Source organism: Aplidium turbinatum, chromosome 2, assembly GCF_918807975.1.
Source record: "Aplidium turbinatum chromosome 2, kaAplTurb1.1, whole genome shotgun sequence".
Lineage (NCBI taxonomy): Eukaryota > Metazoa > Chordata > Ascidiacea > Aplousobranchia > Polyclinidae > Aplidium > Aplidium turbinatum.
Window position 1 is genome coordinate 45915072 of NC_137473.1, and position 24481 is coordinate 45939552.

General features: G+C 36.0%; 3 protein-coding genes across 3 annotated transcripts; 1 reads left to right on the plus strand and 2 right to left on the minus strand.

Moving 5' to 3' along the window:
- Positions 1 to 312: 312 nt before the first annotated feature.
- On the minus strand, positions 313 to 2398 carry LOC145785846 (uncharacterized). Its single transcript, XM_082597557.1, has 4 exons — positions 2236 to 2398; positions 1602 to 1757; positions 1037 to 1161; positions 313 to 667 (listed from the first exon to the last, which is right to left on the minus strand). The coding sequence occupies exons 1-4, from the start codon at positions 2383 to 2385 to the stop codon at positions 439 to 441; spliced, it is 660 nt and encodes a 219-aa protein (XP_082453683.1). The 5' UTR covers positions 2386 to 2398; the 3' UTR covers positions 313 to 438.
- A 6592-nt stretch (positions 2399 to 8990) lies between these two features.
- On the minus strand, positions 8991 to 12205 carry LOC145765579 (uncharacterized). The gene is made up of 5 exons (XM_082577416.1): positions 12188 to 12205; positions 11101 to 11251; positions 10467 to 10622; positions 9902 to 10026; positions 8991 to 9530 (listed from the first exon to the last, which is right to left on the minus strand). The coding sequence occupies exons 2-5, from the start codon at positions 11248 to 11250 to the stop codon at positions 9302 to 9304; spliced, it is 660 nt and encodes a 219-aa protein (XP_082433542.1). The 5' UTR covers position 11251; positions 12188 to 12205; the 3' UTR covers positions 8991 to 9301.
- Positions 12206 to 14265: 2060 nt separating this feature from the next.
- LOC145764712 (uncharacterized) lies at positions 14266 to 23915 on the plus strand. Its single transcript, XM_082576370.1, has 12 exons — positions 14266 to 14394; positions 14838 to 15048; positions 15581 to 15687; positions 15830 to 15902; positions 16477 to 16606; positions 16906 to 17071; positions 19064 to 19232; positions 20144 to 20241; positions 21217 to 21288; positions 21713 to 21868; positions 22140 to 22302; positions 22829 to 23915. Exons 1-12 carry the CDS (start codon positions 14272 to 14274, stop codon positions 22951 to 22953), a joined length of 1593 nt encoding a protein of 530 aa, XP_082432496.1. The 5' UTR covers positions 14266 to 14271; the 3' UTR covers positions 22954 to 23915.
- Positions 23916 to 24481: the final 566 nt, after the last annotated feature.

The following is a 24481-nucleotide window of genomic DNA, read 5'->3' on the forward strand; positions in this document are numbered from 1 at the left end:
AAGTGCTCTGTCCATATGTTGTATGGGAATGGTCCGAGAGTAAGATGGTTGTTTAGTCTTATGCAATTTTCGCTGCAGTGCTTTAGTCTGCAATCCCATCAGTTTCAAAGACTAACGTTTTATTACATAACATTGAAGTCGTCCCATCCTGCTGCATGTTGCAGATGATGTTATGACTATCATCTAATCAGGTACTCGTATATCCTGGACTCAGTGAAAAGACGTTTTCATTGATGATTGTGCAAGTAATCTTCATTGTCATAATCGAACATCCTGAATTTAGTAACAATCTTGACAAGACAAGTAGTGAGCTGTTCAAGTGGCATATCCAACATCATTTTCATGCTTTTTTTACTCCTAACTGCACACATAGACAAGGCTTTGTCCAAAAAGATGAAGCACCGGACAAAATTTCGAGACTTAAGTCCGGACGAAATTTCACAGCTTGGACTTAACGGGCAACTGCATAAACACCACATGAATGGCGTGATCGGGCGCATCGGCGTTGGCAAATATTCTTTTACCAGTAAAGGAATCCTCGTATTCGAGCAAGTCAAACTTGTTGATGACTTTCATGCCAAGTTTCTTGTCCAGACTTAAGCTTTCATGAGCAGTGTCAAAAGTGAGTATACACTCACATCCCCGTTTTCTGGCATTGCTTATGCTTCTGCAAGAAAGCAAAAAAAAATGGCATTCAGTAAAAGTTACGGGTTTTGATGTCTGGTTAGGGGGTAATAAATAGTAACAATGGGAAGCCAGGGACAATTCAAAGGGTTTAATGTTTCTCTACCACATTTTTGATTAAATGATACAATTTAATGATGTAATTGTAAGTCTATACGCCTATTTTAGATAAACACTGAAACATTGCCATCTAAGCATAAACGTGCGACAACTCTTTTTGAGGCAAAAATGCCGCAAAGTTCACGCAGCGATTCAAGTCTTGTGTACTCCTAGCTTACTAAATCTGACTTGTTTTACCTATGGATTCAAATAGAACAAGTTGTACCAACTACAACACTTTTGGAAAACTTACCTTGAAGTGAGCTCTCGTCCAATACCACGGTGTCGATAATTTTGAGCAACTCCTAGTGATTCTAAATAAAGAAATTTCATGTCGTGTGAGGGCAGTGGAGAGGGTTTCCAAATCGCCTCTTCCAGCTGAAAGTTTGACAAGAGCAAATTTGTTTTTTTTCCAAAGGTTATCTCAATTTCGTATTTATGAAAACTTTTTCTTTATGAACAAAGAATCTTCAAGATCAAGCGGCGCCGATTCGACTCTCGGGGTGTGCGCTTGAGCAACGCATTCCAAGGACTGCTCTCTATTCAGCGACACCTAATGGATGGAATAATTCCCGGGTAACAGTCAGAAACTTGAATTTGTCAATCTCGGTATCCGGCCCTGCGTCAAAAGCCTTTACAAGTATGCGAAACTACCAGGAATAACCTATCAAAACTTTGTCAGCCCCAGGATAAAAGATTCAAAACCTTTTTACTCTAATTTGATAAAACAAAATTTAAAAAAGCCACATTTTGCATTTGTGTTTGCAACAGCCATCGTCTAGAATCTAGATTAAATGAAAATGAGTGAAAAAACTTACTCTTGTCAAGTATCTTAGTTTATCGCTGACATTCTTCAACCGTTTGAGCTCATGCTCTGTAAGCTCTATTTTGTACGAAGAGTTGATGACGACTCCACATAATCTGTTGTTTGACGGATCGAATGCCCCGATGCTGAGATTCTCACGCAAAGAAATCTGTAAGTTTGAGAACTTGGGCGTTCATTCAGTGGTTTACAATTTTTGTGGCTTAGATTTTGAAATACTTTTGCAACAGTGTTGTAGGCCAAAGGCCAAGACAAGTGACATATTATCCAACTGAAGAAGTTAGGTTGTTTGACCTTTTTTAATTTAACTAGTTGATTGTAATGCCTCTCTAGTTAACGATTAAATAATTGGATTAAGTGAGCATAAAACAACAGACAGCAAGTTTCTGTGAGCACCTTCAAACTAAAAAATAAATGTTTTGGCAAAATACAAAATTCTGCTTTCAGTGGTATCAGAACCAAAGCTTTACATGATTATTTAACCAGGTAAAAAACACTTGCGCATCATCTAGTCTGCGTGTCATCAGTAGGTGCAACGAGCATGTGGATTATCAACTGGAGTCGCTTTTATGACAGTAGTATCTACCTGGGATTAAAATATTCACTATTCAGTTGAATGGAATACGTACAGTTAAAAGAGCTGAGTACGTTTTCATTTCTTCCTTTGAAAGTTTTAAGCATTCTGTCACTTTTTCGTGTGGAGTGAAATGTTGCTCCAGAAATTGGATCACATCTTCAGTATCTTCAGTGGTTATGCTCCGATAATATATTGATGCCATTCTAAAAAATACTTTTTAAGATCTAAATAACATTAATTACGTTACGAGTAACGTCTTATCAGTCCATTGCAAAAAATAGACATTAAAAAAGTAATATCTTTGTTTGTTGAACAGGTTTTGTCGCCGAAGCTCCTTTTTTGTATTATTTTAAGTCTGAACAGTTGAACGAAAGAGTTTTAAATACTGACACAGAAAAGGTTTGTAGAAAATCTCCACGTCTGACTATCTACTAAAGAAGGGGGCGTCTAACTATCTGCTAAACCTAAAAAAGGGAGCGTCAAATCTATGTGTTGCTAGCGTGGAGTAGGCTACGCTCGCTGGGCTTTTTTTTCAATTTTCTAGCAGAAGCGTTGTTTTAAAAGTAAGGTTAGCCCAAAATTAACATCAGCGCAATAAAATTAGCCCACGGTCATTGCAAAGCGATTGGTTACTCAACTCATCACCAGCAATATTGTTTGCACATTTAATTTACATACAGAATGTATAGAATAAACCTGAAAATACGTTGAAAGTTTTTGCACTTGGTTTATGAGCCAACTGTACATCCTTTAGCCTTACTTTGTTTGTTTTGTTTTTTTAAATGAATTTTCTTTGTTTTAACACTTTTCCACACTTTTCTCTTGTCATATGCCAGCTTGAATGGTTCTAGTTATCCCCTTTACCTGCTTCGCCTATTAAGGCTGCCATGAATACTATGTCTTCTGTTGCTGATGATTGTAGTAATCTGAACTGACAAATTACGTTGACGAACACTGCCTCTTTTAAATAGTAAAAAGATCATTTGCCTTCCTTAATAACTTACATCTTTTGCTTCGACTCAACAAAGTTGTTCGTTGAGCAATTTGTTCATACTAAAATTGAACGCAATGCTGTTTGAAGGAAGATAGTCATATTAGTCAATGAGGTTTTAAAAGCAACTGCAGTAGATATGACTTACATTTGGTGGTTTCCAACACCGCTTAGAAACTAAAAGGACAACATGGTGAAATTTCAACACTCACATTGTTACATTCACACTGTCTATAAATCAAGCCTTATTTTTTTAGGACGCGTTGAGTTATTGTGTTTTTTTGTTTACTGAGTAACGTAAATCGTTTTCTGTTGATGAAGTAAATCTTGTATTTGCATATTAGCCGTCCTCGTTTATAAACTAAAATATCAATGTAATGTTTTTAACAGAAGGCCTAGGTACGTTTCGAAACTTCGAAAGCAATCTGATATAAACTTAGACTATGTCAACTAATCAGTTTTAGAGTTATCGAGGATACCGAGAGTTGCAATGAATTTCATTTCTTCATTGTTCGAAACCATTTGAAGTTTTTGTTCCTGTTTCATAGTCTGAGTTACCTTCCCAGTGTCTGCTCATTCTTTAACTTTTTGCCAAGATAAATAAGAGGGTTTCTTGCAATGCATCAAACTAATAGAGTACCTTGCAATAAGGAAATCATTGAGTGTATTTTCTAGTCCGATAACTTAACCTGAGTTTCTTTATAATCCATTCTAGTAAAATTAAAGATTGGTTTTGGAACTACGACTGAGGAGCCAAGCGCAAGCCATTCCGATTTAGTACTGATATTACTGTAAAATATCCTCATACAGCGATTTAGCAGTCTCTTTGTATACTAACTATGCATGAACAAGGTTTTAAGTTTTAATATAACATGTACAAAAATGCGGTAGTCTATAGTTTCCAAAATGGCTTCCAAAATGCATAGTAGCATACATCGCAAGAGCAGAACTTCTACTCAGTTGTTTACAAACGCATTTGAAACGTAACTTCGATTAAGTTATATGAAGGCTTACTACTTTCTACAGGTATCACCACAATAAAATTTGCAACAAATTACTAACGAGCAAGTTCCATAGTCCATCTTTTAACGTCATACCACCATTGTGTAATTTTTAAGGGTTTATGCAAAGTTTTTTAAACATTCGAGTCAAACCCACTCTTTATCCTTAAAAGGACAGATTGCAAAAAGCCGATGATTTGATTTTTACTCGTGGCTGGTTGTCTTTGTTGTTTTATCAATGACATTGATAAGTCAATGATTATTATTATCAATATATAACAATATAACAATGATTATTATCAATATCAATTTGCTATGCAGTATAACTTTGAAATTTTGAAACATTCACAATTCGAAAGCTTAATGGTGCATTGGTTGGCAATATCCCAAGAAAAAATATTCTTCTGGTACTTGACCTCTAACTGAATTTGTATGGTAGGCCTATGCAATATGCATGGTATGTAACCGGCCTAATATAATAAATATTATTTATCATTATTAGTATTTACTATTATATAATAATTAATTATTGTTATTTATTGTTACAGGCTATTAGTAGAGTCATAAAATGTGAATTTCTTTGATACGCCTTCTTCCATCAGTCTACGTTTGAAAAAGCTGTAAAAAGCGACCGGTCTTCCATTAAAATTAAAAATTCCCTGTAACATGTTTTACGTAAGCAAGGGAACTTACCTTTCTATTGCCTACTTTATGGATGGCACAAATACAGTACACGTCTGGACGCAATCGAAAATTTGTTGCGGTCGCAGACTTGCAGTTTCGCTTCTTCAAGAACAAACGCCCTGCCTTTTGCGTTTTTTTTTCAGTGTGTCCATTGGATGGCGCCATTTGCAATAACCGTGCGCGACACGGGTCTCCGTCCTTTCAGGAAATTTAACCGTATTACCGTATTACCGTATTTGTAACCGTAACCGTATTCAACCAACAGAATATCACAACATGCAGACACACACAAATGATATCGATGTTTTGGTAAGAAAGCTTTGGCATTCTTTAAAATATATGTTACGACTGTTTATGTTAATAAACTAACTGGATGTTTTTGAAATGTGTTCGAAAACCCTCCGTCGAATAGTTGCTGTATTGTACTTAGCCTAGCTATTTCCTTTCAAATCAACATGTAAGCTGAAAATCATGTTATGTGGAAGTCTAAATGCGTCTTATCCAGTGTTTCCTGTCAACTCTAAGGTCTCTACTATAAACTAGTCACTTCATTTTCTTCATAGGACCGAGTTTTCCAACATCGAAGTCGTATTCACACACAACTGACCTGTCAATCACCGACCGAGATTGGAGGCTTGATGACGCCGTCTAAGAGCGGACAGAAGCCCGCTATTGCTTCTCCACCGAGCCAAATTTGTTGAACAGCGTCTTCTGTTAGTTACCTGCAGCGAAGTAACGATGAAGAATGTGCTGCTCACGTCCGGTAGAAGTCGCCCGGGAGCAGTAACTTGCACACAAACTGAACGTTCCCACACGGGGTGGAATGCGAAACTACTTGAGTCTTTGTTGCAGTTCTCGTAGACAATTTTAGTTGCAATTTAAGACCTTGTCGAGGCAATATTTCAAACATCAAATTTCGTTGATTTTGCGTCAATCTACGTTATGCAAACGTAAAAGAAAGAAATGTGTTGTGCGGAGTGCGGCAGTTTTACTGAGGTCCTCATTGTGAAGACAAACATTTTATTTAGGTTGTAGGATAAATGCGTTGCAAATTTTTTATGTCTACGTTGACGCAACATCAGAAATTGTAGAAAGTAGTGTTTTCACCCACTTCAAGGACTTTTATTCAGCTTTTTGCGCGTTTAATTTACAAAACTGAGCATCTCAACGAATTTTTTTCTGCACTAGGACAAGATTGGTAAGTTAATCGTTGTTTTTATACTTTAGCTGGACGAAAAGAAAACTACTTTGTCTCAGAATTTCTGTTACGCTTTTTTGTCATCTTAACATTGGACACCAACAGGGTGTCACATGGTAAAGCCAGTGGCGTAGCAGCCACCTGGCGGTTCTGTCTCTGCGCCAGGGGCGGCTGGCTGCAAGGGAGCGGCAAAATGAGGCTGCACAGTGCACACAGCACGTGAAATGAAGTCATGCAAAAATAAACAAAAAGTAAAGCAAGAAAATGATTTACAAAGAGACAGCTAGCACACCTTAAAAAATTTAAGGATAGAACAACAGCTAAAAAGCTCGAGTTACTTCTTGCGTGATGTTGGATAGCTGTAGCCTGTACTCCGTCTGTTGTTCAATTCTTAGTAACATTTATTACGTCATAAATCTAGAGCAGTTTCTCAAAGCTCAAAATGATAAAGTCGTATTTACGTTCTACCATGAATGATGATCGGCTATCAGCTCTATCGATTCTTTCTATAGAAAGAGACTACGTTCAAAAACTTGATTTTGAAGATATTATCGCTGATTTTGCTTCGGCGAAAGCTCGAAAAGTTCAATTTTGAGGCGGCTATTGATCTTTTATTTGCCTAATACATTTGTTGTCCATTTTTTGTCTTTTATTTTTGGCCTTAAAGCTGAGACAATGAGGCTTCTTTCTCAGTCAAGCAATATAGAACTTCTGAGACGCGGCACATTATTTGTAATTATTTTTATTGAAAAGATTACTTGAACATGAAACTATTTCAAAATTTGCTGCAGTCTACTTAGGGCGGCATTTTCAATGAAAGCCAGGGGCAGCAGCATATGCTCCTACGCCACTGAGTGAAGCCCAAAAATATTTGTGCGACATACAGGACCTTTGATATATGCGGTTTACGGACGTGTTCACACGCTTTTAAACCATTCATATGATAAAAACTGAAAGATTAGTTAGTGACCTTTCTTCATGCATTGACAATTGATGAAATCTTGTTTTCCAAGTTGGAGATTAGTTGTTTCCCCGACAACTTCTCACAGTTAGTTACCTCCCAAGCCTTAAACCTTTGGTTTTCCTGCAATATTTCACAAAAGTCCGATTTTTGTTGGTTGTATGTTCGACTCAATGAATGGTCCTGGAGTTTTACTTTTGTCCATTCCACGTCACGCGATGTTGAATCAATGTAAAGATCGTATTTGTTTGACCAAACTAGTGCCTGAATACTGTGAGAAGGTGTTGTAAACAGGATGCCTTCACTACGTGTTTTTGTGTTTGAATGCTTGTTGTAAGTAGATTATTTTGACTCGTATTTTTGCTAACCCCCCAAGTGTCTGTAAAGCATCAACTGACACTTTATTTAATTAATTATTTTTGATGCTGGCCCCTTTAGAAAAATGAACCTTCTTTTGTAGAAATAAACCAATTTTTGGATAGTTTGACATCACAAGATGTTAAGTTTTCTCAAAAATAGGATTTTATTTACTTACACCTGGGTTTTTAGCACCTAGTTACTTCGATCATTTAAGGCATTTGTTGGATATGCTGCATCTCAGCTATTTTTCTATGCTTCAAGTTTTGAAACAACCAGATCATCTGTCACTCCACTTCCCTTAGTATTTTTTAACTAGTTAACAGCAAAACCAAAAAGCAGTGACGATTATGCGATAATTTCTTGAAATGCGACTGTTACCAAAACACAATATCATCAGATTCTTTGGCATTTCTCAAACAACCCTCATATCAACACAATTTGTTTTTTTTTGATATGAATTAGTTTGCTTTTTAGTGAAACAAGTGAATTAAAATTCGTGATTTGGTCGTCTGAAAAGACCAGAGGCCATCCATTGGGCTGGGGGTTTACATCCATCACGCTTTGTGCAACTTTTCTTTATTTTTTAACTTTATCAATCATCTTTTCATAGAGAACATCTGCTGCTACGTACTAAGTTTGATATTTCAGTTTAGGTTGTTTCAACAGTTAAAATTTCTAAAATTACATTGAACGTTCTGAACTTTGCTGCTATGGCCTACGACTTTTTTTTTGACAATGTATTCTTAATGTTGTGTGATGTTGATTTTTATAAATTGTGTCGTTTTTAGTCTATTACTGTACTTTTTTACATTGGTCGGAATTGCCACAGGACTTTGCTTCAAATGTTTGCCAAGGACAAAGGCAGGTATTCTCTCTCCAAAATGTCTTGGTCTCAGTTTTAGGTATTCATCCAAGTGTATTCGTGCCTTTTTAGCGTTGGAAAACATTGTGATATTAATTAAAGACATTGTGATATTAATTAAAGACATTATTTGCGTCACCACGTAGAAAAATTTAAAATCCTCATTGAAGAAATTGGACAATCTAGTGTTAAGCATTATTTGGCCTTAAAATGCTCATGAAACATCGAAAAAAATTATAATTGCAAAACTATTTTTGAATGGAATCGGCTTGACTTGTTAGAAATTATTTTTAATGCATACTTATTGTTTTATTACTAGTTGCAGTTATGCGTTATGTTTTTACTTACGGCGTTTTTTGCTGCTATGAAAAAGATTTTGGGCACAAAACCATCTTATTTCTGTGCCAAGAATTTAGTCGCAATATTGAGATGCAGATTCCGCCTTTCAGCGATGCGCCGTGGCTCATCTTTTTATTGTTGTGTTAGCTTCTCAGGCCGGAGCCTTTGGGGTCCTTTAATTTATCAAAACTAATAAACGAAAATACGAAAGTGCTCTGTCCATATGTTGTATGGAAATTGTCCGAGAGTAAGATGGTTGTTTAGTCTTATGCAATTTTCGCTGCAGTGCTTTAGTCTGCAATCCCATCAGTTTCAAAGACTAACGTTTTATTACATAACATTGAAGTCGTCCCATCCTGCTGCATGTTGCAGATGATGTTATGACTATCATCTAATCAGGTACTCGTATATCCTTGACTCAGTGAAAAGACGTTTTCATTGATGATTGTGCAAGTAATCTTCATTGTCATAATCGAACATCCTGAATTTAGTAACAATCTTGACAAGACAAGTAGTGAGCTGTTCAAGTGGCATATCTAGCATCATTTTTATGCCTTTTTTACCCCTAACTGCATACATAGACATTTTTTATCAACTTAACGTAATACGAATTCTCAAACCGCCTTCCGCGTTGTGTGATATTTTAACAATCCATAAAAGGTTTTGTCCGAAAAGATGTAGCAAAAGATATAATTTCGAATAGTTCCTGAAAAAACGAAATTTCACAGCTTGGACTTATCGGGCAACTGCATTAACAGCACATGAATGGCGTGATCGGGCGCATCAGCGTTGGCAAATATTCTTTTACCAGTAAAGGAATCCTCGTATTCGAGCAAGTCAAACTTGTTGATGACTTTCATGCCAAGTTTCTTGTCCAGACTTAAGCTTTCATGAGCAGTGTCAAAACTGAGTATACACTCACATCCCCGTTTTCTGGCATTGTTTATGCTTCTGCAAAAAAGAAAAAACAAATGGCATTCAATAAAAGTTAGGCTACGAGTTTTGATGTCTGGTTAGGTGATGATAAATAGGAACAGTAGGAAGACAGGGACAATTTTAAGGGCTTTATGTTTCTCTACCACGTTTTTGATTAAATGTTACAATTTAATGATGTAAGTCTATACGCCTATTTGAGATAAACTCTGAAACATTGCCATCTAAGCATAAACGTGCGACAACTCTTTTTGAGGCAAAAATGCCGCAAAGTCCACGCAGCGATTCAAGGCTTATACTTACTCCTAGCTTACTAAATCTGACTTTTTTTTACCTATGGATTCAAATAGAACAAGCTGTACCAACTAGAACAGTTTTGGAAATCTTACCTTGAAGTGAGCTCTCGTCCAATCCCACGGTGTCGATAATTTTGAGCAACTCCTAGTGATTCTAAATAAAGAAACTTCATGCCGTGTGAGGGCAGTGGAGTCTGTTTCCAAATTGCATCGTCCAGCTGAAAGTTTGACAAGAGCAAATTTGTTTCTTTTTTCGAAGGGTTATCTCAATTTCGTATTTATGAATACTTTTTCTTTGTGAACAAAGAAGCTTTAAGATCAAGCTGCGCTGGTTCGACTCTCGGGGTGTGCGCTTGAGCAACGCATTCTAAGGATTGCTCTCCATTCAACGGCACCTAATGGATGGAATAATTCCCCGGTAACAATCGGAAACTTCACTTTGTCAATCTCGGTAACCGGCCTGCGTCAAAAGCCTTTACAAGTATGCGAAACTACCAGGAATAACCTATCAAAACTTTGTCAGCCCCAGGATAAAAGATTCAAAACCTTTTTACTCTAATTTGATAAACAAAATTTAAAAAAGCCACATTTTGCCTTTGTGTTTGCAACAGCCATCGTCTGGAATCTAGATTAAATGAAAATGAGTGAAAAAACTTACTCTTGTCAAGTATCTTAGTTTATCGCTGACATTCTTCAACCGTTTGAGCTCATGCTCTGTAAGCTCTATTTTGTACGAAGAGTTGATGACGACTCCACATAATCTGTTGTTTGACGGATCGAATGCCCCGATGCTGAGATTCTCACGCAAAGAAATCTGTAAGTTTGAGAACTTGGGCGTTCATTCAGTGGTTTACAATTTTTGTGGCTTAGATTTTGAAATACTTTTGCAACAGTGTTGTAGGCCAAAGGCCAAGACAAGTGACATATTATCCAACTGAAGAAGTTAGGTTGTTTGACCTTTTTTAATTTAACTAGTTGATTGTAATGCCTCTCTAGTTAACGATTAAATAATTGGATTAAGTGAGCATAAAACAACAGACAGCAAGTTTCTGTGAGCACCTTCAAACTAAAAAATAAATGTTTTGGCAAAATACAAAATTCTGCTTTCAGTGGTATCAGAACCAAAGCTTTACATGATTATTTAACCAGGTAAAAAACACTTGCGCATCATCTGGTCTACGTGTCATCAGTAGGTGCAACGAGCATGTGGATTATCAACTGGAGTCGCTTTTATGACAGTAGTATCTACCTGGGATTAAATTATTCACTATTCAGTTGAATGGAATACGTACAGTTAAAAGAGCTGAGTACGTTTTCATTTCTTCCTTTGAAAGTTTTAAGCATTCTGTCACTTTTTCGTGTGGAGTGAAATGTTGCTCCAGAAATTGGATCACATCTTCAGTATCTTCAGTGGTTATGCTCCGATAATATATTGATGCCATTCTAAAAAATACTTTTTAAGATCTAAATAACATTAATTACGTTACGAGTAACGTCTTATCAGTCCATTGCAAAAAATATACATTAAAAAAGTAATATCTTTGTTTGTTGAACAGGTTTTGTCGCCGAAGCTCCTTTTTTGTATTATTTTAAGTCTGAACAGTTGAACGAAAGAGTTTTAAATACTGACACAGAAAAGGTTTGTAGAAAATCTCCACGTCTGACTATCTACTAAAGAAGGGGGCGTCTAACTATCTGCTAAACCTAAAAAAGGGAGCGTCAAATCTATGTGTTGCTAGCGTGGAGTAGGCTACGCTCGCTGGGCTTTTTTTTCAATTTTCTAGCAGAAGCGTTGTTTTAAAAGTAAGGTTAGCCCAAAATTAACATCAGCGCAATAAAATTAGCCCACGGTCATTGCAAAGCGATTGGTTACTCAACTCATCACCAGCAATATTGTTTGCACATTTAATTTACATACAGAATGTATAGAATAAACCTGAAAATACGTTGAAAGTTTTTGCACTTGGTTTATGAGCCAACTGTACATCCTTTAGCCTTACTTTGTTTGTTTTGTTTTTTTAAATGAATTTTCTTTGTTTTAACACTTTTCCACACTTTTCTCTTGTCATATGCCAGCTTGAATGGTTCTAGTTATCCCCTTTACCTGCTTCGCCTATTAAGGCTGCCATGAATACTATGTCTTCTGTTGCTGATGATTGTAGTAATCTGAACTGACAAATTACGTTGACGAACACTGCCTCTTTTAAATAGTAAAAAGATCATTTGCCTTCCTTAATAACTTACATCTTTTGCTTCGACTCAACAAAGTTGTTCGTTGAGCAATTTGTTCATACTAAAATTGAACGCAATGCTGTTTGAAGGAAGATAGTCATATTAGTCAATGAGGTTTTAAAAGCAACTGCAGTAGATATGACTTACATTTGGTGGTTTCCAACACCGCTTAGAAACTAAAAGGACAACATGGTGAAATTTCAACACTCACATTGTTACATTCACACTGTCTATCAATCAAGCCTTATTTTTTTAGGACGCGTTGAGTTATTGTGTTTCTTTGTTTACTGAGTAACGTAAATCGTTTTCTGTTGATGAAGTAAATCTTGTATTTGCATATTAGCCGTCCTCGTTTATAAACTAAAATATCAATGTAATGTTTTTAACAGAAGGCCTAGGTACGTTTCGAAACTTCGAAAGCAATCTGATATAAACTTAGACTATGTCAACTAATCAGTTTTAGAGTTATCGAGGATACCGAGAGTTGCAATGAATTTCATTTCTTCATTGTTCGAAACCATTCGAAGTTTTTGTTCCTGTTTCATGACGTGATTTAGGTTCCCAGTGTCTGTTCATTCTTTAACTTTTTGCTAAGGTAAATAAGAGGGTTTCTTGCAATGCATCAAACTAATAGAGTACCTTGCAATAAGGAAATCATTGAGTGTATTTTCTAGTCCGATAACTTAACCTGAGTTTCTTTATAATCCATGCTAGTAAAATTAAAGATTGGTTTTGGAACTACGACTGAGGAGCCAAGCGCAAGCCATTCCGATTTAGTACTGATGTTACTGTAGAATATCCTCATACAGCGATTTAGTAGTCTCTTTGTATACTAACTATGCATGAGCAAGGTTTTAAGTTTTAATATAACATGTACAAAATGCGGTAGTCTATAGTTTCCAAAATGGCTTCCAAAATGCATAGTAGCATACATCGCAAAGAGCAGAACTTCGACTCAGTTGTTTACAAAAGCATTTGAAACGTAAGTTCGATTAAGTTATATGAAGGCTTATGACTTTCTACAGGTATCATCACTATAAAATTTGCAACAAATTACTAACGAGCAAGTTCCATAGTCCATCTATTAACGTCATACCACCGTTGCGTAATTTTTAAGGATTTTTGCAAAGTTTTTTAAAACCATTCGAGTCGAACTAATGGTGCATTGGTTAACAATATCCAAAGAAAAAATATTCTGTTGCTTGACCTCTAACTGAATTTGTATGGTAGGCCTATGCATGGTATGTAATCGGCCTAATACAATAAATATTATTCATCATTATTAGTATTTACTATTATATAATTAATTATTATTATTTATTGTTATAGGCTATTGGTAGAGTCATAAAAATGTGAATTTCTTTGATACGCCTTCTTCCATCAGTCTACGTTTGAAAAAGCTGTAAAAAGCGACCGGTCTTCCATTAAAATTAAAAATTCCCTGTAACATGTTTTACGTAAGCAAGGGAACTTACCTTTCTATTGCCTACTTTATGGATGGCACAAATATACTGCCGGGCGCAATCGAAAGTTTGCTGCGTATGCAGTTTCGCTTCTTCAAGAACGAACGCCCTGCCTACGTGTTTGTAAGCAGAACATAATTTTTGCATCAATAACTCCTGTTGATGCTATATAAGAACAATGCACAATTGCTTAGGTCACTGGTATAGCGACAAGATCAGCTTTGTAATGAAACTTGACCAAAGCTTTGTTGGCTCATGATACGCATGTAGGTCATACGAATTAGCGAGTTTTACGTTATAATTGAACAGCAATCGTTTAAAAAAATCAACAAATAATGTTTAAACGCGTAAAGTTCGATTGATAAAAAAATAAATGAACAGTGCCGCGTTTAGGTTAATGCACAATAAACATCCCTAGCCTACATGGCAGAATGAAAATTAGGCTTGTCCGCTGGTAGTTAAGATGGAATAAATCTGAAGTGGGAATTAAAATTTCCATCGGGTTTGAAAGGGTTAAATGGTGATAAACTACCATAAGCTTAATTGATGAAATCATATTGTCTAGCATTGCTTGGGTTTTTTGCTTGTGACAACGGATTTCAGCATTCTTTTTAGCGCGTCGCCTAAATAGCATTTCCATAAAAAAAGTTTTATGTGAATCAGAGAAATACATTGCAATTTGAACAGAAAACATTTGCTCACTCTTTAAATAATCTACAACCAGTTTTATTCTTGTTTTACCAAGTTATTCTGTATCAAAGATTAAAAATGCGACAACGTTTTGGCAAAATGATTGTTGAAAGTCCTTATCCAGACGTATTCATCCCTGAGGTGAGCTTTGTGGACTATATGCTGAAGATATTGGACAAGTATGGCGACGCTGTTGCCCTGGTGAGTGTTGTGATGGGTTGAGTCTTGAAACAAAACCAACCAATACACCGATATCTGATTTTACAATGGTTTGGTTCTTGCATTTTATATAACCTTGAACAAAATTTTCTGAATGATAATGTGCTTTGAATGAATCATATTTATCATTAATTCAAAATACATGACTGCCATGATCGATATTTTACTGCATGTTTATACAAACTAAAACCATGAGTAGCCTAAGTCAATGAAAATAAAATGAAATTATTAGGCTACCGAGTCCAAATGGCTACCTGACTGCAAGCTGTTGATATTGCAGTTTTTCATCATTTGAGTGAACTTTTCCGCCAAGAAGCAGAGTTGGTTGATTTGTGATTGATATAATGCTTCAATGTTTAAAAGTCACATCCAGTACAATGTAAATGCTATCACCAACGAAAATAGCCGAATTCGCTATTTTTTAGGTGGAAGGCTCAAGCCCATACAAGGCGTTCACTTTTCGTCAAGTGAAACAAATCTCCATGAAGTGTGCAAGTGCACTTGCTTGCATTGGAATAACAAAGGGAGATGCCATCGCCAGTTGTATTCACAATTGCATAGAGTTTCCCTGTTTGCTCCTGGCAACAGCCGCGTGTGGGGCGATGATGACGACTTGTAATCCGTGTTACACCGAAGGTGAGTGCAATACTTCATCACAAATCACTTTCAAGCTATGAAAAGCTATGGAAGTTTGCGGAAATTTATATTTATCAAACCAATTGTTATGAGGACTGACAATTGGTGATGAAACAAAATTGCAATGGCGTTGTGTATCACACAAAATGTTCCCTTTAATTAACCATTTGGTTGTTCGATGAGTTGTCGCGCCACGTATCAATGCAACAAAATCAGATTTCACCCCAGTTTGTTTCTCGAGCTATTTGTGACTGAAAAGCATCTGGATGCTCGAAAAAATGGTAGGTGAACTGGTGAATAAACGGTTTGGAGAATTGGTAAAGTTTTGCATTTCCAAATGGAAAACTATGCCTACGGTTCTGTAATAAATCGTAAATTCAACATGGCCAATTGATATTCACACTTTTTATCAAAAATATGTTTCCATTACCTACAATAAACCTGACATTTTGTAAATTTTGAACATATTTTTATGGATTCTATTATAGCCAAACGCAGAATTGCTTTAAATTTATTTTGATTCCAATTTTAGACGAAATTGTGAAACAGTTCCTTAGTTCTCAACCAAAGATTGTTTTTGTAAATGGTGCAAATTTGCTGAAGATGAAAGCAATTTCAAAGAAAGTCTCCTCAATCCAGGTACAGCCAATATGGTGTAATTTAAATTTGTCACTTGAAGTTGTTTGCCACTGCAGGGTATGTAGCCTACTGTAAGTTTATGTTTTTTAAAATTTTTGTTGCAATTCCGACTTTACAAAACTGATATTTTGACAATCTTCAGCACATTATTACCATTGAACAAATTACAAACAACGTTTCTTTACAACAACTTCTAGAAGAAGCTGACTTGAAAGGTTAGTAAATAAAGTTAAAAACTTTGGGTGGAAACTTTTGAAATTGAAAGAAAAGCTTGTGTTTTCCTTATGATATCAAGTAGGCTACTACATGAAGTTTTGAAGTGTTGCTTTAACTTTTATAGTACAGTTTTGAGATGTTGATTTCTGAGATGGCAGGGGATCTTACCAAGTGTTTCATTAAGAAGACAATGAGAAACTTTAAAATACAGGCTCAAGCTCGACTCGAGTAGACCAACTAGATTGAATTAGGTCTACATTAAAGATTATTTAAACTATAAGGAAACCAACAAAATAAAACAAATTTAGACTTTTTCTAGGCAGCACTTATCCCTCATCACAGTGCTATGAATATCCTCTCTCCCTTGTGCAATATGAAAGTTCTCACGACCCTTGATCACATGAATGGTATCAAAATGGGCAAATGCATTTTCCAGAAGTCTATTGTCAAGACTAATCTTAAAATCGTTGAATACAAATTTGAGTCGCCTATTCGGAAAGACAGATGTTTCTAATATGATTAATAATTAAAATAAAGTCCTTACACTTTATGGATTTTTTGTAAACTTTGCAGATTTTCCAAAACCTTCAATCGATCCCAAAGAAGATATCTTGCTTCTTCCTTATTCAAGTGGAACCACAGGACTTCCAAAAGGGGTCATGATCACTCATTACAATGTTATTGCTTACGCTGAAATATTTAAGTAAGAAAACAACGCTTTTGAGGCAATTTTAACTAATAAATTAATGTTCCATAGTCAAACAAATAAATCGAATAAGTTTTAATTTTAATTACAGCATAAATTTGTTACAAAATTGACATTTTAGGTTTAAATGGTTAACTACAGCTGTTATAAAAACAGTAAATAAGTATTTTTCTCCAAACCTTTTTTCGTTTTTTATAAAACATAGAGATAGCTTATTTTAAAAGATAATATTCAACTTTAAGTTAATGTTGATTTTTTTCTTGACTTTTGTACAAGAAAATCAATTTTCCATTTAGGTTGGGTTTACCCTGCTCCAGACGTGATGTTGTTTATCTCAGCATCCCCATGTTCCACATCACTGGATGTTACTTTCCCATCTCAACGTTGACTCAAGGAGCAAAACTGGTTGTGGAGAAACGGTTCTCTGCAAAAACGTTTTTTGAAGCTGTTGAAAACCACAAGGTGAAATTTAGCAAAGGAAAATTTCATTTTTTTTAACTTTAGTAAATGAGCTAAAAAATATGACAGAAACAACTTTATTTAATAGCTTGTTTGTGTTTGATAAATCTAAAATATAACTGTAAAAGTTATTATAGCGTACTGTTGCTATAAAAACCAGTGTTTCTCTTTTTTCATTTGTAAAAATATGGAAATAAACATTTCTTTGTGGACCTGAACAAAATAATCTTTATCCAATTAAAGTAACTGCCAAATAAGATATTGTTTTAGTATCCAAATATTACCTTCTGGATAACAAATTCTAAAAAGTAGCTTTTTCCCTTATCTTTTAAATATAAGATACAATTCAGTTTTGAATACTGCAAAGTGATTGTTGCATAGAATACAAGGATTTCTAGAAGTACGGGAACTATCTGCCCATAAGAAGGGTAGTGTTAAAATTTATTGTTGGCAGATAAAATTGTTCACTCTTTTTGGGTAAAGTGTTATTTTACAGTAGCTGTAAGCCTGTAACGCAAGTCTTGCCCATTGAAAATTATTCCAAAATTAATTTAAAGTAAGTTTCTATGTTCTTAATCAAGCTCATTAAATCATAATAATGTTTACAAATTCAATTTGCATAGCCTTCAGAACTTATAACCAGAAAGAAATTGAAAAAATCATTACTTGAAGATGATCAAAAGTGGGAAAAACTAACTGGAAAAGGTGATCTGGTACTATGACACTTCCTCAAATGGGCGATCTACCTAATACAGAAAGCAGTCACTAAGAAAACAAATCAATAGCTTTTTTTCCTTAGTCTGAACCAACATTGTGAGATTTAAAGCATTTAAAACAATTTACTATTGTGAGTGTTAGCCTGGTCAAATGTTTTAAGGTTCAGACTAAGGAAAAAAAGCTATTGATTTGTTTTCTTATTTGAAGATGAATTGATTAAAAAAACTTTGGGTTAGTTTTGCTTGATATCAAATTTTTGGTTAGTTTTAAATGGACACAATTTGCGCGACTACCACTTTAAAAGTAGCACTTTTGCTTGAAGTTTGAAAAGTATCGGCCAATACTTTGTCTCGACGCACTCTCTTCTTGGCAGTTAACGTAACCTAGATGGAAATCCCGTTCATCTGAATCCCTGATAATTTGAATATATACGAATCACTCAACCAGAAATTTTCCCAGCAGCGTCACCGGCATTTCCCAAGGGTGAAAACGGATTCTCAGTTCCCCAGTCGATACCTTTCTCAAGTGATTACTGAAGTACTGATTTGCATAACCAAACATTTCATACGTTTTCCTAGGGCACTAAAAGTAATATGCGTTAACTTTTAAAAGGAAAACGTTCTTAGGAGTGACATTGCTGGCAACGTGTTTTTTGTTTGTTTGTTGACTTTTGATTATGAACGCCGCCCTTTCTATAAACAGAAACCTATCCAGACTAGACTTAAGTCACACAATAGCTTCGTCAAAGTTAACCCATTGGTACACTCACGCGTGGAAACTGCACGATTAGAACAATGGTCATCCGAGTTTGATGGAACACAACGTCCTGCTATCCCAAAATCTTCCGAAAGTCTCCAACAATCTTCTACTTTTGATAGAAGAGAGTGGTATTACTTAAATAGAGCCCTCTGCGGAGTCAGGAGCAATAAAAGCAATCTTTTTCGATGGAAGATGGCTCGCGACCCAATGTGTGATTGTGGCGTGGACAATCAGACGATAAATCACATTCTCACCAACTGCCCCCTTAGCTCTTTCTGTGACGACAACGACCTCAAAGACATTATTGACAATGCTCTTGTCTGGCTCCGACACTGCTGTGACAAGCTATGAATGATTAGGTTTGCCACATTTCATCTGAAAAGGTGCATCTTTGTGCTTTTACTTCCAACGTAATACCATTAATTGCTACACTCACTATCGTGTTTGGTGCAAAGTTGTAAATACTTTTTTATTCAATTCATAGTAGCTAAAACTTTTTTTATGTTTTCATGAGCGCAGGTGACTTATCTTTCTGCGGTTCCACCAATGGTGCTGGATCTCTACAATTGCAACAACTGCTCCGATTACGATTTATCGTCCCTCACTTCTATCTGCAGCACTGCTGCTCCTTTACCGCAAATAGTTGCTGAGGAAGTGAAAAAACGATTCGATGTTCATTTGTTTCAAGGTAGATATTTTTATTTGCAAAAACTTTATTCTATGTTTATATTTGTATTGTTCAGTTTACACGATTGATGAACACAATGGGTGATTCATGCAGCTCATAAACAGCTGCAAGCTTACTTGACCAGAGAGTGTTGAAGATACAATCAGTTTCGACTAGGAGTAGGAATCTTACATTGCCCGTGCAGTGATGATTTAATTGTCCTTTTAGCACTCATTGTAAAATATGATTTTGAAATACAAAGTTTACAAATATTGGCCAAATCCACTCGGGTGAGCGATCAAAACGGAACAAAATTTGTTATCATATAACGTATCAACATTCAACAATCACCATAAGTCAACATTTCATCGGATGGAAAACTGTACTTGTAGATTCAACAGTAGCGTAGCCAGGAATTTTCAATGGGGGGGGGGGAGGTTTGACCACCCAGCAGCGGGAGGTCTGGGTGGCCTCCCTCAGAAAATTTTGAAAAATTACTTTGAATTTGGTGCATTCTGAGAGCATTTTCAACAAAAATGTGGGTAAGAAAATTCCTGTAAAATGGTGCTGTCCGGTGGCATAGCGAAAGGATAAGATCATGTTTTCTTCGGCATTTGTCGCAAATAAAGCTAAGTCTCTATGTTTTCTTGTTGCTAATTCCTGGCTGAGATGTTTGGTATTGGCAAAACTCGCTCTTTTAATACAGTTTAGGCAATTTTTTTTAGACTGAAAGCATTATTCTCAATATCGTGACGTCACACGCGTGCCAAAGGGGGGGTTGTAACCCCCAAAATCCCCCCTTGGCTACGCCACTGAGATTCAATAAAGCAGAAGTAGCCTATTTGAAATTGTTAAAACAAGTAGGTCTTTTCAATATGGTGATTGCTTTGATTTAAATGTTCATCGAATGATTGAAGTTACTTTTTGTTCAGAGTGGGGCTTGACTGAAGGAGAACTGACCTCTGGCGCGATAGACTTGCTCATCCCTTCTCATTCCGTTGGTACAGTTGTGCCCAACACTAAGATTAAGGTGAAAAACTACTGCACACATCGTACACAACCATTTCAATGTATTAGCATGTGTAACCTGCATAATACTACTGCATGTGTGATGTACAATTTAAGAGTTTTGATAATAAATATAAAATTTATTAATCTACCGTATAATGGATTGATTGGTTTTGAAAAATAGTTTAAACTGTAAAATCAATTTCCTAATTCTAGTTTAATCCCGACAAGTGCGTATACTTGTAAGCAGTATAGCTAGACAAAAGGGCTTCAGACTCCAATCTCGTCTGACATCACTGAAACGCCACGACAATTGTATCAACCTATTAAATTGATGAACGATTCAATTATCGTAAACCCACACACGTCTTAAAGGAAGAGTAAGTGTTCATACCCCTTTCAGGCTCTCTGTCTATGCTACTGCTGAAAGCGACTTTGAGCTACCGAGACACGCTTCGTCATGATGTAAACCATTTCACTAATGACATGAGCACTACTGAATTGATGTATATGTCCTTAGTGAAATGGTATTGATTTGTATGGGGGAACAAAACTTTTTAAGTGCTTTTCGCTTTTTAATGATATGCTTTTTAAGTGGTTTGATTAGATGACATTAGCACTACTGAATTGATGTATATGTCCTTTAATCAAAGCACTTAAAAAGCATATCATACTCAACGATGCATCTTCGTTACTAAATATTATCACTTTGTTGTTTGCAAAGCCGCTTGATTAGTGATTTAACCCACACTCAATCATCAAGAAGAACGTAGCCAACAGCCGTGTTTTGGACGTAGGCATAGACATTACCTTCATAGTGTTATCATCTGCTTAGTTTAAAGTTTCCCTTCAAGTAGCCTACTATAGGCATAGGCCTTGGAAACGACCAAAACTCATTCAGTTAATGTAGAGAAGGTTTTCATTTAAATACAGTTCTTTGCTTTGTTTTATCCGAGAAAAGCCTTCACTGTAGGTTGACCTGTGTTCTCTATCGTAGGTCGTAGATGTCAACAGTGGTGATGCACTGCAAGCATTTAAAACTGGAGAACTGTGCGGAAAAGGACCTCAAGTAAAATCATAATAAATTGTTTACTTCGTTTTTGTTTTATTTCTGAATATATTTTTAAACCTGAAACGTAGAAATATATTTTTAAATCTAAAACGTAGAATTTGAACCTTGTCCAGTGGATAAACTTCCCACCTCTGTGTCGAGTGGGTTTGAATTCGATACTTGGTCACCTCTTGCAAAGATTCCTTTTTGATAAACATAATGAAATTGAAGATACAAGAAATTAAAAAAAATAAGTAAAGATTCCTTCTCTTTGAACCTCTTCACGAAGTGGCTTTATTGGCAGGCTTACACATAATTCGCTAGAAGAGTGTTATAAACTGATGCAGCCTTGAAAATCTATGTAGGTCTACCTACAGAAACAAACTTTAATTCTCCATTGTCTTGCACAAAACAATTCGAACACCCTTTTATTTATCACTAGATAATGAAAGGATACTATAACAACCCGTCTGCTACAATGAATTGTATTGACAAAGATGGCTGGTTCCATACAGGAGACATAGGATACTTCGATGAATTTAGATGTTTCTTTATCGTGGATCGTTTAAAAGAACTCATCAAGTACAAAGGTTTTCAAGTGAGTTTTTTTTATCTTGCGCTTGAGATTACTTTTAATTTGTGGTCCATTTTATGTTCTGGCACTGCTATTTGGGTTCAAACTGCAAAGCAAAAGATTAGTAGCTCTTTACGTGACCACGTTCTTACTGTAAGCCTACGGTGTGCCTGTTTATGCAAAGTATCGTTGACATTACTGGTTTACTTAATTGTTGAAAGCTGCAAAAACTATGGGCATGTATAGGCTGAACACTAATAACAATGAACATGCATTGCATTCATTTGTTTTGCAGGTTGCACCAGCTGAGCTGGAAGAAATTTTGCTTCGTCATCCCTGTGTCACTGATGCAGCAGTTATCGGAGTGTTCCGAAGTCCCGAAGGAGAAGTCCCGAAAGCGTTTCTTGTGAAAAACGACCCTTCTCTTACTGAAAAACAAGTTCACGACTTTCTTCTAGGTAGGCAAAATATCCCAATAAAATGCTTATAATTAACAATTTGTTAACAGTTGTTATCTTGATCAAATGTCTGGTGAATAGTTTCACTTTGTTTTTAGTTGTAATCTTATTAGTCAGTTCACTCAGTATTCTTGAAACGTTTTCAGTGAGGATTCGGTTTTTGCATAAATGATTGAATAGTTTGTTTTTTTTTCATGATCCAGTAGTCAATTATTTTTGTGTTTTGGTGATGTGATGTTTTCTTGATGTGACTGCGTGGTTGCAGACTGCTATCCACATTCCTTTGTTAGAAAGTATTTGTGTAACTGTTATCGTCCCATGGCCATGCGGAAGTACGCTTTACAGGCAACCTTTGAAACTGTGCAGAAACAATGAAATTCATAACTTATTTAAGAAAAAGCTGTTGAGCAACACGAGATTGCAACGTGTTTGGATATTTGAGCAATCCGATAGATGTTTCTAGGTACACTCCCTTTTTCTCTTATAATTGTCTTGATATTATTTACATGTTTTCGTTTAACTGCAGGCAAAGTTGCAAATTACAAATACCTTCGAGGAGGAATTGAATTTTTAGATGCCATTCCGAAAAGTCCAAGTGGAAAGATTCTTCGAAGGAAATTGAGAAAAAAAGAAATAAAAGCTAAACTGTAGACAAGTCTGAATATCAAATTAAAATGGCTTTAAACCTAATCCCAGACAGCAAAATTTGTCATTTTTACATTGATTCAACGTCAGTATGTAAGGTCTGTAGACGTTGAATGAATTTAAAAATGACGAATTGTGCTGTCCGGGATAAAGCGTAGCCATACAAAAAATAAACCAATGTAGGTGCAAACGTACAGTGGCCTACCTCAAGTTGTGAAAATTTGTACTGCATTTGTACAGTAGTGCAAGATGTGATGTTTTGGTCCTTATTGCTGCTGAACTACGGTACGGTAGCTTTACTTAAAAATATATTTATTTAAAGCAAAAAACTTACACATAAAAGTTCTGCGCTATCTAAACCCTAACTTTGGATTTAATAACAGTCATCAGACGCATTCTAATGATAGTTATCTATCATGAAACCTTGGGTAGGGCAGAACTTTTCCGTCTCAGTTGTTTGCTGATGTAGCCTAAATGTTTTGGCACTGCTTGTTGCATCAAGCGTTGTAATTGCAACTGCTGCATCTTATCTCTGAAGTACAGTACTGCATATAAAGTGTAACCTACAATTCTGCTTGGATCGTAGTCTATTTTATGGACTATTTAAAAAAATTAATTTACTGAATCATGTAGAAAGATTGTTTGTCAGACATGTTTGAAAAATGGTTTTAGATCTTTTGTTGCTTTCTATAGAGTTAATGCGTAGGAGTAACAGAAAAAAGTAAACTGTCAATCCTTTCATCCAAACATGTCCTTTCAATCGCTTTTGTGTAACATAGTTGACTACTGTACCATTCTTTGTTTCGGCATTTGGTTGTTAGGAAAAGTTGTTCTATTGTTCTTTTCACTTCTGAAATCAAGAAGGCCCATAGATTTTCTGCTTTTTATTTTGTTTTAGTCAGTTTATTGCTCTATATCAGCGATTGTAGTTCATTGGACTTGTAATTACAGCATTTTATGCAATTGTAGGCTACGTCGTTATAACTGAAACTGCAGAACAATAAGAGGTATCATTGTGAAGACTGAGTGTAGCCTACAGCTACAGCACATAATATTATTGTAGCACTTCTTCTTCATGTTCTTCTGTGACGGTGGAGCAATAGAACAAAGCTCTCGGTTTTCTGACATGCACTTTGAAAATGATCAGTTTCTAGGCTACACCTCGCTGTAGACCTTTTTTAAGTCTTTTGGTGTTATGCACTACTTGTACTTTTTCAAGTTTTAGTGAAAGCACCTTATCTCCCAGACAGAAAAATCCTTCATCTCTGCATTAATTTAACGTCTCCAAACGTTGAATCAATGTAGAAATGAAGGGTTTTGCTGTCTGGGCTGAGCACTTTCTACCAGCACCGCTGCGTTTCTTCGGTGTACGGTCGATTGGTCGACAGACATTTGGTCGACAGGACAATTGGTCGACAAGACATTTGGTCGACAGGACGTTAGGTCGACAGAACGATTCATTTTAGGGTTAGGTTAGGGTTACGGTTAGTTAACTAACCCTAAAATGAATCGTTCTGTCGACCTAACGTCCTGT

Coding starts and splice junctions, on each gene's coding strand:
- LOC145785846 (XM_082597557.1), bottom strand. CDS start 2,385: ATGGCATCAATATATTATCGGAGCATAACCACTGAAGATACTGAAGAT. Junction 1,758..2,235: donor CGTACTCAGCTCTTTTAACT/GTACGTATTCCA, acceptor TCAAACTTACAG/ATTTCTTTGCGTGAGAATCT. Junction 668..1,036: donor GGACGAGAGCTCACTTCAAG/GTAAGTTTTCCA, acceptor GCTTTCTTGCAG/AAGCATAAGCAATGCCAGAA.
- LOC145765579 (XM_082577416.1), bottom strand. CDS start 11,250: ATGGCATCAATATATTATCGGAGCATAACCACTGAAGATACTGAAGAT. Junction 10,623..11,100: donor CGTACTCAGCTCTTTTAACT/GTACGTATTCCA, acceptor TCAAACTTACAG/ATTTCTTTGCGTGAGAATCT. Junction 9,531..9,901: donor GGACGAGAGCTCACTTCAAG/GTAAGATTTCCA, acceptor TCTTTTTTGCAG/AAGCATAAACAATGCCAGAA.
- LOC145764712 (XM_082576370.1), top strand. CDS start 14,272: ATGCGACAACGTTTTGGCAAAATGATTGTTGAAAGTCCTTATCCAGAC. Junction 15,903..16,476: donor AGAAGAAGCTGACTTGAAAG/GTTAGTAAATAA, acceptor TAAACTTTGCAG/ATTTTCCAAAACCTTCAATC. Junction 17,072..19,063: donor AAGCTGTTGAAAACCACAAG/GTGAAATTTAGC, acceptor TCATGAGCGCAG/GTGACTTATCTTTCTGCGGT.